The sequence below is a fragment of the Pyrgilauda ruficollis genome, unplaced genomic scaffold, assembly GCF_017590135.1.
Source record: "Pyrgilauda ruficollis isolate IOZ18807 unplaced genomic scaffold, ASM1759013v1 scaffold62, whole genome shotgun sequence".
In the NCBI taxonomy this organism is placed as follows: domain Eukaryota; kingdom Metazoa; phylum Chordata; class Aves; order Passeriformes; family Passeridae; genus Pyrgilauda; species Pyrgilauda ruficollis.
Genome location: NW_024527933.1, coordinates 864,996 through 878,453, shown reverse-complemented (window position 1 = coordinate 878,453; position 13,458 = coordinate 864,996). Strand labels below are relative to the sequence as shown.

The 13,458-nt window shown below is 49.0% G+C and overlaps 1 protein-coding gene across 2 annotated transcripts in view; it reads right to left on the bottom strand.

The window, feature by feature from the left end:
- The window catches only part of COL5A1 (collagen type V alpha 1 chain), a 128,899-nt gene that overhangs the window by 33,119 nt on the left and 82,322 nt on the right, over positions 1–13,458 (bottom strand). For both annotated transcript variants that reach the window (XM_041483929.1, XM_041483930.1), the window contains exons 21-32: positions 11,699–11,752; positions 10,315–10,359; positions 9,643–9,696; positions 9,089–9,133; positions 7,735–7,788; positions 5,167–5,211; positions 4,124–4,177; positions 3,908–3,952; positions 3,195–3,248; positions 2,581–2,688; positions 2,075–2,128; positions 525–578 (exon numbers count right to left, since the gene is read on the bottom strand). In XM_041483929.1, coding sequence (XP_041339863.1) covers positions 525–578; positions 2,075–2,128; positions 2,581–2,688; positions 3,195–3,248; positions 3,908–3,952; positions 4,124–4,177; positions 5,167–5,211; positions 7,735–7,788; positions 9,089–9,133; positions 9,643–9,696; positions 10,315–10,359; positions 11,699–11,752 — 666 coding nt within the window. The remainder of the gene's footprint in view (positions 1–524; positions 579–2,074; positions 2,129–2,580; positions 2,689–3,194; positions 3,249–3,907; positions 3,953–4,123; positions 4,178–5,166; positions 5,212–7,734; positions 7,789–9,088; positions 9,134–9,642; positions 9,697–10,314; positions 10,360–11,698; positions 11,753–13,458) is intronic.

Here is a 13,458-nt window from a genome sequence, read left to right as displayed (position 1 = left end):
ATGTTCTGCAGCAGATAAAAAATAAATCAGTATATTTAGACAATCCCTACTCTGAGAGAAGGCTGTGGAGGTGGGGTGAGAGGCAGAGACAAGGCTGGGGGACGAAACCCCCTGATTTTCAGGGTGTCTCTGAATTTTGAGCAGCTTATTAAAAGCACTGAGAGTGTTCTCAGCCATGCATTTAGAATTTCAAGTTAGGTGAAAGATGGTTCTGGCTGCTTCTGAACAGACTCAGCCATCTCTAATAATTACTGTTAATTAAAGAGCTCTTTGTGCCCTGAGCAAAGGATTCAGGTTCAGAGGAGCCTCTTAAAATATCCTGAGGGGAAAATTCCCAGCATTTAATTGGGAAGCTGCTGGCTGTGCCATCCCCAGCATCCTCCTGTCCTGCAGCAGGAACCTCATCCTGGGATGAGCCTTTTTGGGCAGTTCCTGAGTGGAAAAGCCTCTGGAGCAGCAGCCCAGCAATGGAATGATCTCTGGAGAGAAAGGAATGAGCGGAGCAGTGGGAATCCAGCTCTTACCCGTGTGCCCTTCTCTCCGTTGGCTCCTGGGAATCCTGGGAAGCCGATGGAGCCCTTGGGGGAAGAGCAGAGAGGGAGGGAGAGGCTCAGGACAGCCCTGGGGCAGCTCTGGCCATCCCCAGAGCTCCCAGCCCTTGTCCCCTGAACCTCCCTCCAGTAACAGCAAAACCGTCAGGCCCAGGGTGCCCTCTGAAATTCTATTTTCTCCAAAAACGACACCAAAACCAAATATCCATAGCTCATTAGCAGTCACTACAAAAAGCCAAACCTATGGTTGTGATGGGAGCCCAGGCAGGATTTTGGATTTTAGCTCCTAAGTCACTGTGGTGCACATGAAAATTTAACTCCTGGCTTGTTCCTTTCTGATGCCAGCGCCTGGAGAATTGCTGCTGCTGCTTTTAAAATATGGATTAGTCCAAGAAAATGCTAAAAAAACACCCCCCCCCAACCTTATTCCAGATATAAAATGTAAATTAAAAATAAACCAGCCCCACCACAAGCAGGAAACAATCTCTTGCAGATAATTCTGTCTCCAGAATGAAACAAGCCTGGGTTGGTTTGGTTTTTTTTAGGCAGTGAACATGAATAATAAAATACGATTCTTACAAAAAAAGTTAACAAAACCAGAAGTTCCCAAAGCCTCCAGGGCGTGTGAAAACTGGGCTGGAGCCTAAGTCTATGGAGTGGAATTCACAGTTTTAATTTAAAGAAATGCCTTGGAAATGGCCTGAACAGAGGTGGGTGTGGAGAGAAGCTACAAAGAATGTTTGCAAATATGCAAATGGCAGCTTTGTTTTAATTTCAGGGAGACCCTGAGTCATTAACTATTCTCCTTAATTAATTAGATAATGTTATCTTGGAAGATAAAAACCCTAACCCAAGGAGAAGGACTGTAATGCCTTTCAGCAGCAGGAAAGCTCCCAGGAGCCATCCCTGCACATCCCAGCCCTTCTCCAGCTCTTCCCACCACTTTGGGACCCAAGCCATGCACAACTCCTGAATTCCACCAGCTCAGGGCTGGCAGCTATTTTTGTCCATCCCTATTTTTGTCCTGCATGAGTGGGAAGGAGGGACCTCACCCCACAAATGGGGGCTGAGTTGGGCTGTGTTCCTGGGCTCCCCATCCCATCTCATCCCATCCCAAACCTCTTCATCCCATTCCAAATGTCCTCATCCCATCCCATCCCATCCCATCCCATCCCATCCCATCCCATCCCACCCCAACGTCCTCATCCCATCCCATCCAAGTCTCCTCACCCCATCCCATCCCAAACCTCCTCACCTCATCCTATCCTACCCAAATCTCCTCATCCCATCCCATCCCATCCAAATTTCCTTATACCATCCCAACCCTCCCCATCCCATCCAAACTTCCTCATTCCATCCCAGACCTCCCTGTCCCATCCCATCCCTCCCCATCCCATCCAAATCTCATCATCCCATCCCATCCCATCCCATCCTCCCCATCTCATCCCAAATCTCCTCATCCCATCTCATCCCATCCCAACCTCCCCATCCCATCCCATCCCATCCCACCCCGTGCCCGTTACCTTGGGGCCCTGCCTGCCCGGGTACCCAGGCAGTCCTGGCACGCCGAGTTTTCCCTGGAAAAGAAGGAAAAGTGAGTTGGAGCAGGAAGGGGGGATGCCAAGGGCAGGGAGGAGCAGGGCAGATGGCACCTGGGTGGAATCAAACTTTGGGGCACTGAGGGAATCCCAGTGGGGAGATGCAGAGTGAGCACTGTAACTGTGCTGGGAACCAGTTAGGAATGGTTGTGGTTTTATTGAAATTAGACTGGGGTTTTATTGAAATGTATTTAAATTAAACTTTCCATTTCTCCACTTATTCCCCTCTGAACTTTTTTTCTGTACCCAAACAACCCCCAAAAGACCAAAGCCTTGATGTGGTTGCCCTAAACCCACCTCCCTCGGGCCTCCCTTCACACAAAACTCCCACAGCTCCTCTTCCCCCCTCTGCCCTAAAACTGTCCACTCCCCTGAGACACCCCAAAATAGTGGGTTTGGTGTAAAACACAGAATTCCCATCCTGGGCTCACCTTCTCTCCAGCAGGGCCAAGAGGACCTGGATCTCCATTGGGGCCAGAGCGACCTTTGGGACCTTCGGGCCCATCCTCACCCCGGGGGCCAGGGGGGCCAATTTCCCCCTGTTAATTACAAGAGAAGGGTTAATTAGACAGGCAGGTGCCAGATCCTCTGTTTGCTGGCAGCAGATATTCCATGGAGCTGCTCTGGGAGAAAGCTGGGCTTCAGCAGGAGGCTCAGGGAGATGAAATTGTGGAGTGTGACCAAAACCCCGGCGTTTTATCCCACAAAATCCCCAAAATTATCCCATCCACACCAGGAATATCTCCACAAAACCAGCCTTCATCAGCTCTGATTGCAGCCCTTTCACCTTCCACCCTTGCACCTTCACCTGGATGTGCAAAGCAAGCCCTGGGAAGTGTTTGAGGGCTGAGCTGGGCATCTGCAGGATAATTATGGGAATTATTGGGAAATCTGAGCTGTTGACATGGATGGTGTCCCCTGCAGCACAGGGGACAGCAGTGTCACTTTGTCACACAGGGAGCAGGAGATGGTTCCATGCTGGGAACAGGCTTCTCCTGGCTCACCAGGAGCTGCTGGACTGATCCCACAGGTCCCAGACTCTCACCCGGTCTCCTTTGATGCCCATGTCACCTTTGAAGCCAGGGAAACCATCTTCACCCTAAAAAAGGAGAGGGGAAAAATCACCCGAGGTGCAGAGATAGGGGAAAAAAAAGAATTAAAGTTTCTTAAGCCTCATTTGTTCAGGGAGGACAAGCTGAGGTCCACACATTGCCTTCTCCAAGTCCTTGGAGTGCACAAGCAGGAATGGAAACCCACCAAAACCCCAAAGAACCCCTACAGTGTCCCCAAATGTGCCCTGCATCCCACCCTGGCTGCAAGCCAGCACCACAAACAAGCCCAATGTGAACAACAGGACCTTGGCAGCACTGGGAACCAATTATTTCTGAAGTAGAACTGGTTTTATTCTCATGAAATAGGTTTTGCACCTGCTCCCAGGCAGCCTCCAGGACACTGCAATATTTCCTTCAGCCAAGAAGGTTTAATTGCAGAGTAATCAATAATGCATCTCATCCTACAGCTCATCCCTGAGAGGCAGTGCAGACACTTCCCAGAAAGTTTTAAAGTTTGGGAGATCCCAAGCTCAAACTGCTGATGAATTGCTGGGGAGGTGCAGGAATGAATGAAAGATGCTCAATCCTCTTTTTTTCCCCAAGAAAAATCCCTTGTGCAGGAGAAAACCTCCCAGGGAATAACCTGTGGGATCCACTAAGAAAAAATGCTCAGAAATTGCAGAAACACAACCCAAACTGAACTCACCTTTTCTCCCTTGGTGCCTTTCAAGCCACGAACTCCATCTGCTCCCTTGAGAGAGAAACCAGGATGTTACCAGGGTAAAGTTTAGAGTGCAGAAATTAAAAATCGCCATTAATTGTGGTGATTTCTGCTTTATTTGATGTTTAATTGTGTCTCTGCAAACTCCAGCCCAGGCTGGAGAATTCCAGTGACAGGGACACTGCTCCTGCCTCTCCTTACCTTGACTCCACGTGGTCCTGGATAACCAATGGGGCCCTGAGGACCTGGGGGACCCTGAGGGGACGAAATGCAAACAAGAAAAACACATCAAAAACCAGCCCAGAGGTGCAGTGATGAGGAGAAGGTGTGGAAAACAAACTTCCTGCTTCCCACATGGCATAGGAATGGCAGGAGCCACCTGAAAACAGCCCCAAATAGCCCAAAATGGTCCAAAATAGCTGCAGGAGCATCGCCTGCAGCAGGTGTGGTGGGCTGAGCTGATGGCAAAGTTCCATCCAACAGGAGAGGGAGGATGAGGAGGGTCAGGATAGAAACAACTTGTTAGAAAGGAGATTTACACACAAGGTATGATTTGTGGTTTGGGTTGAGGAATACCAGGGAACAGGAACATGTTCTGTTCCACCCTGCTTCCAAAGCACCCTGGTGATGACAACAGAGAGGAGGCACCACCCCCAAACCCTTTTGATTTCTCCAGGAAATTGGAATTTTCAGCCTCCTGTGACAGCAGAGGGACAAACCCAGCTGTGGTTGTGTCCAGCAGCACTCCTGATGTCCACCCAGCTGGGCTGAGCTCTGAGCAGAGACTTTTGACAAGGGCAGCGTTGTCTGGGAGCCAGGGCTGCAGCAGGAATGCAGCTGGCAAATCTCCTGGACAGACAGACCAGTGCATAATTCAAGGGCTTTGGCCTCTGGCAATAATCTCAAATATATTGTTAAAGAGGAACTTGGAGGTGGAAGAGGGGGAAAAAAAAAATCTATTTTCTACATTGCCTGTGCCACAAAGGATATTTATTTGTGTCTGTCAAGAGCAGGCTTCCCCTCCCAGGTTCAGTTCTTGGTGTGGGCTGGTCTGTGGAGCACTGCTGGCCAGGAGAGCTGGGAGGAGCTCACAAGAGACATCCAGAGACAAAATCTGGGCTCAGCTTTCAGATTTTTGCTTCTCAGCACCTCCCCTGCCCCCCTGGCCATCCCTGTGGAGATGCATCTCCACCCAGCTGCCCTGACCTCTCTCTTGGTAGAGCTGAGGGTTTGTGGACACCTACCTGACTCCCCTTCTCTCCAGGAGGACCTTCCTTGCCAGGATGACCCTGTGGATAAAAGAGACAAAGAAAAGAGAATTTTGGGGTTTAGAGCACATTTAATTTGGGGGTTTAGAGCACATTTAATTTGGGGGTTTAGAGCACATTTAATTTGGGGGTTTAGAGCACATTTAATTTGGGGGTTTGGAGAACATTTAATTTGGGGGTTTAGAGCACATTTAATGCTTTGGTGGCTGTAATTTATTTGTCAGAGAGCAGTTGCTCCCCAGGAAGCTCCTGTTGACACAAAGTGGCCTCCCTGAAGCCACCTTGCTTTTCCCAAAGGGAAAACTGCAGCATTTGGATCCTTGGTGCTTTTCCACCTGGTTATTTCTAATTTTCCCCTTCAGCACCTCCCAGCAGAGCAGCACGAAGCATTCTGGAATATTCTCTGTGCAGCAGAACACCTGGGGGAGCGCAGCAGGAAAGCAGCACGGGGATTTTGCAGGTAGGAAAACAGATAAAATCCTGGTGGCAGGAAACTTGTCAAGGTCACAAGATGCCCAGACTGGTCAGAGCCCCTCATTAAGTTCCTGATTCCTGGAGTCCAGTGCCAGATCCCATGCCAAGTGCTCAGCTAACCTGCATCCCTGCTAGACAGAGGCTGCCTGGAGGCTGGCCAGCATTCCTCCTGGGATTTGATGCTGAATAATTCATCATCCCAGAGTTCCCAACACGTTCTCATCACCAGCCTTTACAGCCCTTTTGCTGCGGTGGCAGGCAGGAAAAAAATCAAAGTGTGAATTGCCCCAGGTAGAGCTGGGAGGGTCAGGGAGAAATGGGGAATCCAGGAAAGTGGTTTTGAGTGGTTTTCCCACAGCTGGATACAAAATGGAGCTGGGATGGAAAACAACTTTTGGTTTGGCAATATCTGCAGCATCAGTGACCTCTAGAAGGGCACTCACTGCACACCTTGGTTGGTTGAGGATGATGGGAGCACATCCAGCTGCTCTAAAGCCATTCTGCACTCTCTGGTGTCTTCACTGAACTCTCTCCTTGAAATTCACAAATTTCTACCCATATAGCAAAGAAAATGATGAGCATTTTCCATCATCGGTTTCAGAAGGGAATGTCACACAAGCCAGACTCCCTGAGTTTAATAAAGGAACAAAATGACAGCTGTCACTCCTCCATCAGCAAAACGGGGGAGAAAACTCAAATCTCAGCTTGTCCTGAGATTTTATTGGCACCAACAGCACCAGGGCACAAAGGATCCCTAAAACCACTCCTGCCTTCAGCTCCAGGGTGAGCCTGCAGCAGGATTTCCAAAGCTTTGGTCCACCCTGCACTAAACCACCCCATTTTTACTGTGCCCACCTCCCTGGCTGCTCCTGAGATCACAAATTGATGGGCAGCCCTTGCAGCGAGGCCCTGGGGGATTTTCAGGGATTTTCCAAGACAGATTTCTATAAACAGAACCCTTTTTGTCCTTGGAAAGAGCCACCCAAGCCCTGCAACGCTGCCCACCTGTGGGAAAGGTCCCTGCCCGTGCACAGCCACTGTGCAGCTCCTCCACAGCCTCCAGGCTGCTTAAAAATAGAATTTCTCCAGCAGAAGCTCCCCGGAGGCTGCTGTAGGAATTTCACATCAAAACCTACAGATTTAGAGATGTTCTGGGCTTTGCTGGAGCTGCTCTGTTGACTCAGCTAACAATTGTACGGATGTTCCAAGTGCCCTCTGTAGGAATGACGGACCCAGGGTGGGAAATGCAATTTTTCTTTTTTTTTTTTTTTTATTTTATTTTTTATTCTCCTCATGCCGTGCTCTGCATTTGCAGAATGAAACAGGGTGGGAAATGCAATTTTTCTTTTTTTTTTTTTTTTATTTTATTTTTTATTCTCCTCAGGCCGTGCTCTGCATTTGCAGAATTAAATAATTTTGTGGGTTTTTTTTTTTTTTTCATTCTTAAATGAATGTCTCTCTGAGATGGGTAACAATGAGATGGGGTTGAAAGGCTGGGGATTTTTTTTGAGGCTGATTTCGACAGCGAGGAGTAAATGATGTTTAAAGTGGGATAGGAGAGGGGGAAGCTGTGAGAATTAAACATTGACAGGGAATTCCCACCTGCTCTTGTCACCTCTGTGAAACCAAGGGTGAGGGCAGGCAGGGCTGGGGTGGGAATAAACACCCCCAGAGCACAGGGGAGGAGCAAGAAGAGGGGAGAGAGAGGCCTGAAGGGATGGTCAGAAGAACCCAGGGTGAGCAGAGCTGTGAGGGGGCTTCCCAAACTGACCCCAGCCCCCAAGGAGGGTCAGCTGACCTTGCAGGATATTTTTCCACATTAAACATTTTTTTTTCCATACTACACTGTATTTCTTCCACATTAAACCCCATTTCCACCCTAAACTCTCTTTATTTCCATTTTAAACCGCCTTTACCCCAACCAAAAAACTTTTCTTGCTTTTACCCTTCCCATTTCCCCCTCTTTGAGCTGTGAGGGGCTCAGATCACAACCTGGGCTCCCCTTCCCAAGCCCAGGGGCCATTCCAGGGTGGGGAGAAGCCCCAGCAGGGAGAGGAGAGCAGCACTTACCGGGGGCCCATCAGCACCAGGCATGCCAGGGAGACCAGGTTTGCCCAGCGGGCCCTAAAACCAAACAGAAAATCAATCAGAGCCTGCAGAGCATCAGAGGATGGCGATTTCCAGCCACATTTCCTGCTGTTCCCAGCTCTGAGAGGCTGCAGGGGTGGAAAAGCTGCCACAGGTTGGAGGGAAATCTGTTTATTTCTGTGTTGCATCATCCTGGGACATCTCACACACAGGCAGGATGCAGCAATGAGAGCCCCACGGGAGCTTCAGGCACCTCAGCCTGCCAAAAACCCAGGATGCTGCACAGCTGGGTGAGGACAAGGTGAGGATACCAAACTCTGGGCTCACAGGACTAAGAAATGCCCAATTTTTTGGTGAAAAATGGCAAAGGAGAGGAGCCGCCCCAGCTGACTGGACTGGCTGCTCTAACACTGCTCAGTGAGCAATTTTTAATTAGCAACTGCTCATTTCTCCCACATCAGGTGGTGCCACTTATCTGACAGAGCTGTCAGCATGCTCCTTCCCAGGGGGATTATTGATAATTCCACTCCAAACAAACAGGAGGGGACACAGACATAGTAGCCCTGCTCTGTGGGAGCTGAGAAAGACCTGAATGGCCCCTCTGAAGGAAAAACTTCTCCTTCTTTAAATCCTGCTGGTTCCAGAGCTCTTTGGGGGCAAAAATTTCCTGCTTTAAATCCTGCTGGTTCCAAAGATCTTGGGGGAAACTTTTCCTCCTTTAAACCCTGCTAGCTCCAGAGCTCCTGGGGGAAATTTTCCCCCTTTAAATCCTGCTGGTTCCAGGGCTCTTTGGGGGCAAAAATTTCCTGTTTTAAATCCTGCAGGTTCCAAAGATTTTGGGGGAAACTTTTTCTCCTTTAAACCTTGCTAGCTCCAGAGCTCCTGGGGGAAATTTTCCCCCTTTAAATCCTGCTGGTTCCAGAGCTCTTGGGGGAAAATTTTCCCCCTTTAAACCCTGCTGATCCATAGGCCAACACCAACCCCACACTGACAGCCAGAAAATCAGAGGCAGAGGGAAGGGATCCATGGGCTCTCCCCATTATCATCCCACTCAGACTCCCAAAACCCACAGAAAAAGACAATTTTTAATCCTCTCCTCATGTTTTACCATAGGCTGCCTTCAAAATGTTTCTCCTCAGAGGGGAAATGAATGCAAATATGAGGAATTAGAGGTAAACTGAGCTGGCTTGATCTCTCCTCTGTCTGGAATGAGGCATTAGACTTTCATGGCCACGGCTGCAAACAGATGTTGCACATGGGGCAAAGGAGCAGCTGAAGGAGCAAAATGCAAATCCACGGCTGAGGGAGGACAATCCAGAGATGAATTTCAACTCACTTTCTCTCCTGGGGGACCGATGGCGCCTTGTGGACCTGGAAGACCCTGTGAAAAGCCAAAAAAGTAAAATAAAATTAAGGTCGTTAAGGAGGAAGTTATTCCTTCCAAACGCATCTTGGCTGTGCATTATTTTAGTGCCTGTGAGGGCTGGGGATTTCCCCAGCTCCATTCATTCCCAAAATGTCTTGTGAGGGGCAAGAAAATGTCTGGAGAGCTGCAGGGGCTGTGGGCAGCCAGGAGGGATGCTCTGAGGAGCAGGATTCCCTGAGGACCATGGGAAAAGCCTGGAGAGCTGAATTGTCCCCCTGGCTCTGCAGGAACTGCACAGTGGGGTGTTGAACATGCCACAGGATGGGATTTGGCCACCTGGAGCTGCTCTGGCTGTGCCACAGCCAGGTGAGAGCCGGGGGATCCCACCCTGGGAGTGTTTGCAGGAAGATTTTGGACTGGAAATGTTTCCTCAAGCCAAATCCCTCCAAATGCTGCTCCCCTTTCTGGTGCTGAATTCTTCCCCCCTGTTTTTCCCAGCTGTGGAGAAGGAGATTTGTCCTTACCTGAGCCCCTGGGTTCCCCTGCTGTCCTGGGGGCCCTGGCTCACCCTGAGGTCCCTGTGAGGAGACAAGGGCAGGTGGGAAAGGTGAGATGGAGCTGGAAGCACAATTCCTGGATCTCCCCAGCTGTGTCCCTGTATTCCCACTGCTGGATCCACCTGAGCTGGATCCACACCCTCCCACAGCTCCCTGAGCCCTCTCTGACCATCCAAGAGCTGCTGGAAACAGCTTTTCCCACTGGGAAAAGGAAGGGGGAAGTGACTTCAAGGCTCACTGACTCCTCATTTCCAGCCCAAAGGAGCTGAGCAAGGCTCTAACACCACCTGGTCTGCCTTTATTCTCCAGGGAATTCATCCCATCCCATCCCATCCCATCCCATCCCATCCCAGTTTTTTCCCCTCTCAGTTAAATGTCTCTATTTTGATATTCATTATCTCAGCAAGCATCTCGAGGAAAATGTTTCATCTTTCATGGAGAAATAATGTGTAATTCCATCAGAAATTACAATAAATTAACATCCATTTGCTGCAGGAAGATGCTCCTGATGTTTTCACGGGCTTTGATGAGGATCTAGACCAGGCTAAAAAGCAATTAGCAAATGTAATCTAACAGAATTTTGCATTTTGCCCTATAGAAAATCTGAACTGCCTGTAAAAATTTGCAGGGAGGACTTACCACATTCCCTTTGGGACCTGTTTGTCCATCCATGCCAGCCACACCCTTTGAAAGGATTAAAAAAACACAGCAGTAAGAAAATATCACATTATTTCACACCACAAAAGCAGGGAAATTGCCATAAAAATAATAAAAAAAAAATCAGGAAGCCCTTTGGACCACGTGGAAAGGGAATAATTTCCTAAAGGTGTTTGGTTAAGCAGCCAATTCCATGAATCCAGGTGAATTCCTAAAGTCATTTCAGTGCTTTCCCCTTTGGTTTAACCTGCCTGGGAGGCACAGTCAGCACCAGGCTGAGGCAATCCTGACTGGATTGCATCCCACAGGCGTGGAGTGGAAAAGGAAAAGAGGGAAAAATCCCTGGCTGGTAAAGGGGACAGAGCTGTGCCAAACCCAAATTCACCTGGAGTCTGAGAGGGGAACACGGAGCTGTCCCCCTGGCACCATTTCAGAATCATGGGATTGTCCAGCTTGGAAACACCTCCAAAATCATCAAACCCAGCATGAACCCAGCTCCGTGCTCAGCACCCAGCCTTGTCCCCAGGTGCCACATCCTCTGGGCTTTGAACACTTCCAGGCATGAGGACCCCACCATTCCCTGGGCATGGCCTGACAACTCCTTCCAGGAAGAAATTTTTCCTAATACCCACCCTAAATCTCCCCTGGCACAACTTTTCCTCCCATCCTGTCTCTTGTTACTTGGGAAAAGAGGCTGATCCTCCTCCCCACAACGTCCTGCCAGGACGTTGCCTGCTTATTCCTGTAGGGAATAAGATTTCCCTGAGCCTCTTTTTCTCCAGGATAATCTTTTATCCTGGGGGGTGTAACATCCCATCCGTGGGAGATGAGACAGTTTGGGAGCAAATCCTGAATCCTCATTCAACCCCAGCAGCACCCAGCTCACAGCAAAGCTGTCCTCACACCCCAGGAGGGTTGAAAGGCCACAAAATGTTCCCCATTAAACACTGAACCCTTGGGTTGGGTTTTTAAGGTCTGGGATCCCAGCGAGCAGCGATTTAGGGAGAGCCCCTGCATCAGCACTTCCAGGGATGAGGTCTCCTGAATAAATCCCACATGCTCTGGCCTGGAATACGAAGGAACTGCTTGAGGCAGGAGTTAATAGCAAATCCACTGTGTTAATAACTCTCCTTCCTTCCTCCCTTCCAGCCTGAGCAAGGAATTCATATTTACTCAGGTGGGGCGGATCTGCTGCTGCCCTGCAGGGACGGGACAGCCCTGAGGATGGGGACAGGCAGACTCTGAGCCCCCAGCTCCTCTGGGGCACCCCTGCCTCTCACTGCCCACACGTGGCAGATGATGCAGCTGGAGGATCTGGGGCTGGGTTTTTGTCTGGAAGGCTCCGGGGAGCACAGCAGGGACTCACCGGTGGCCCCGGGGGGCCTGGGGGTCCCTTGGGGCCCAGCAGTCCTCGGGGTCCCTGTGGGGGGAAAAACAGGGTTAGAATTCCCAGCTGAGGATGAGCATCACGCTGGACGTGGACACAGGAGGGTTTGGAAGGACCTTGCAGCTGCTTCCCTGAGTTACAAACTGGGAAAGAAATCCTGTAGGCACAGACCCCTCAGTTAATAATAACAATAACAACAACAACAATAATAGTAATAATAATAACAACAACAATTAATTATTATTATTATTATTATTATTAAAATATGATGATGATGATGATAATAATAATAACAGTAGTAGTAGTACAGGCATTTATTCCTTGGGTTGGAACAAATTCCCCTTGATCCAGCTTTAAAAAAAAAAAATTAATTTAATCCTCCTCCTGGATTACCCACACTCTCTGCAGCCAAGCCATTCCAGCTGGGAGTTCATGAAGGATGGCCTGACAACACCAATGGATCATCCCAAAAATCCCTGCAGATTGAGATTTTATCATGGACAACCCACACAGCTCAGCAAGGCTGGCAGAGGTTTCCATAAATGTACATTTTTAAAGGCTTTGGGTTCTCCAGCATGGACAGGTCAGGATTTCTGCTGCCCTGGTGTTTTCCTTCCATCCCTGCCTTCCTCACCAGATCTAACCTGGCATTGCTGAAATTGGTGGCATTGGAGCTTCACATGGAATAATGGCAGGAGAATTGGAATTCCTGCAAAAGGGATTGTTGGAAATCCCAGCCCAGCCCCTCCTGGAGCCTTCAGGGGGGTTTGGAGTGGAAGGAAAGGGATGGGAGCTGTGAGCACTCATTGAGAGATCACTTTTAATCACAGCCCCTTCCTGCAATGAGGGGAACTCTGGGATTTGTATGGATGGAGCTCCTTCCCTGCCATGGAGGGAAGAAAATTGTTCTTGATTGATGGGCAGCTTTATCTGTCTGCCCAAATATTCCACAGCCTCCTTTTTATGATGCAGAGAGGGCTGAGGAATTAAAATGAAATGTTGCAGGGAGGAATAGGAGATATTAATGAAATGTCTTGTCTTGGAGGTTGTGGGGATTCAGATCCTGCAAAAAAAAAAAAAAAAATTGCAGTTTCCAGCAAAAACTGGATGAGTCCAAGGTCTGTCCCAGCAACTGGAGACCTCCTGGGCTAAAGCCCTGCATGAACCCAGAGCAGAAACTCCAGAGGTGAGGGCAACTGGAAGGAGATGGAGCAGGATGAAGGGAAACCCATTTTGAAGTCCCACCACTGGTTTCAGCCACATTTGGGATGATCTTCTTTTGGCTGAGGGCAGAGAGGACAAACCCCCAGCTTCAGGGGGTGTGTATTTACAGCAAAATTCCCTCTAATGCAACTGAATCCTTTATCCTGGCCAGCCCAGAGATTTTCACTCGTGCTGCTGAAATAAAAATAAATTTCCCTGCGTGTTACCCTCATTGAAGCTCCTCTTTTGTTGCTGTGTTACCTGAGCACATAAATGCTTTTTAAGAAGTTAATAAACCATAAGTTATTGCTTGGACATGTGCTAAGGAGATAGCTGAGTTGATTAATCTTCCCCAGAAGTTAATCAGACATCTTGTCTATAATTTAGTTCCAGCGAGTCTGTAAATGCCAACCCTTCCCTCTCTGCCATGAACTGTGCCCAGCAATTCCCATCAATTAATCTCAGGCCACCACGCTGGGCCCTAGCACAACAAAACCAGGGATTTTGAAGGAAGTGATGGAGAATGTTCTTTTCAT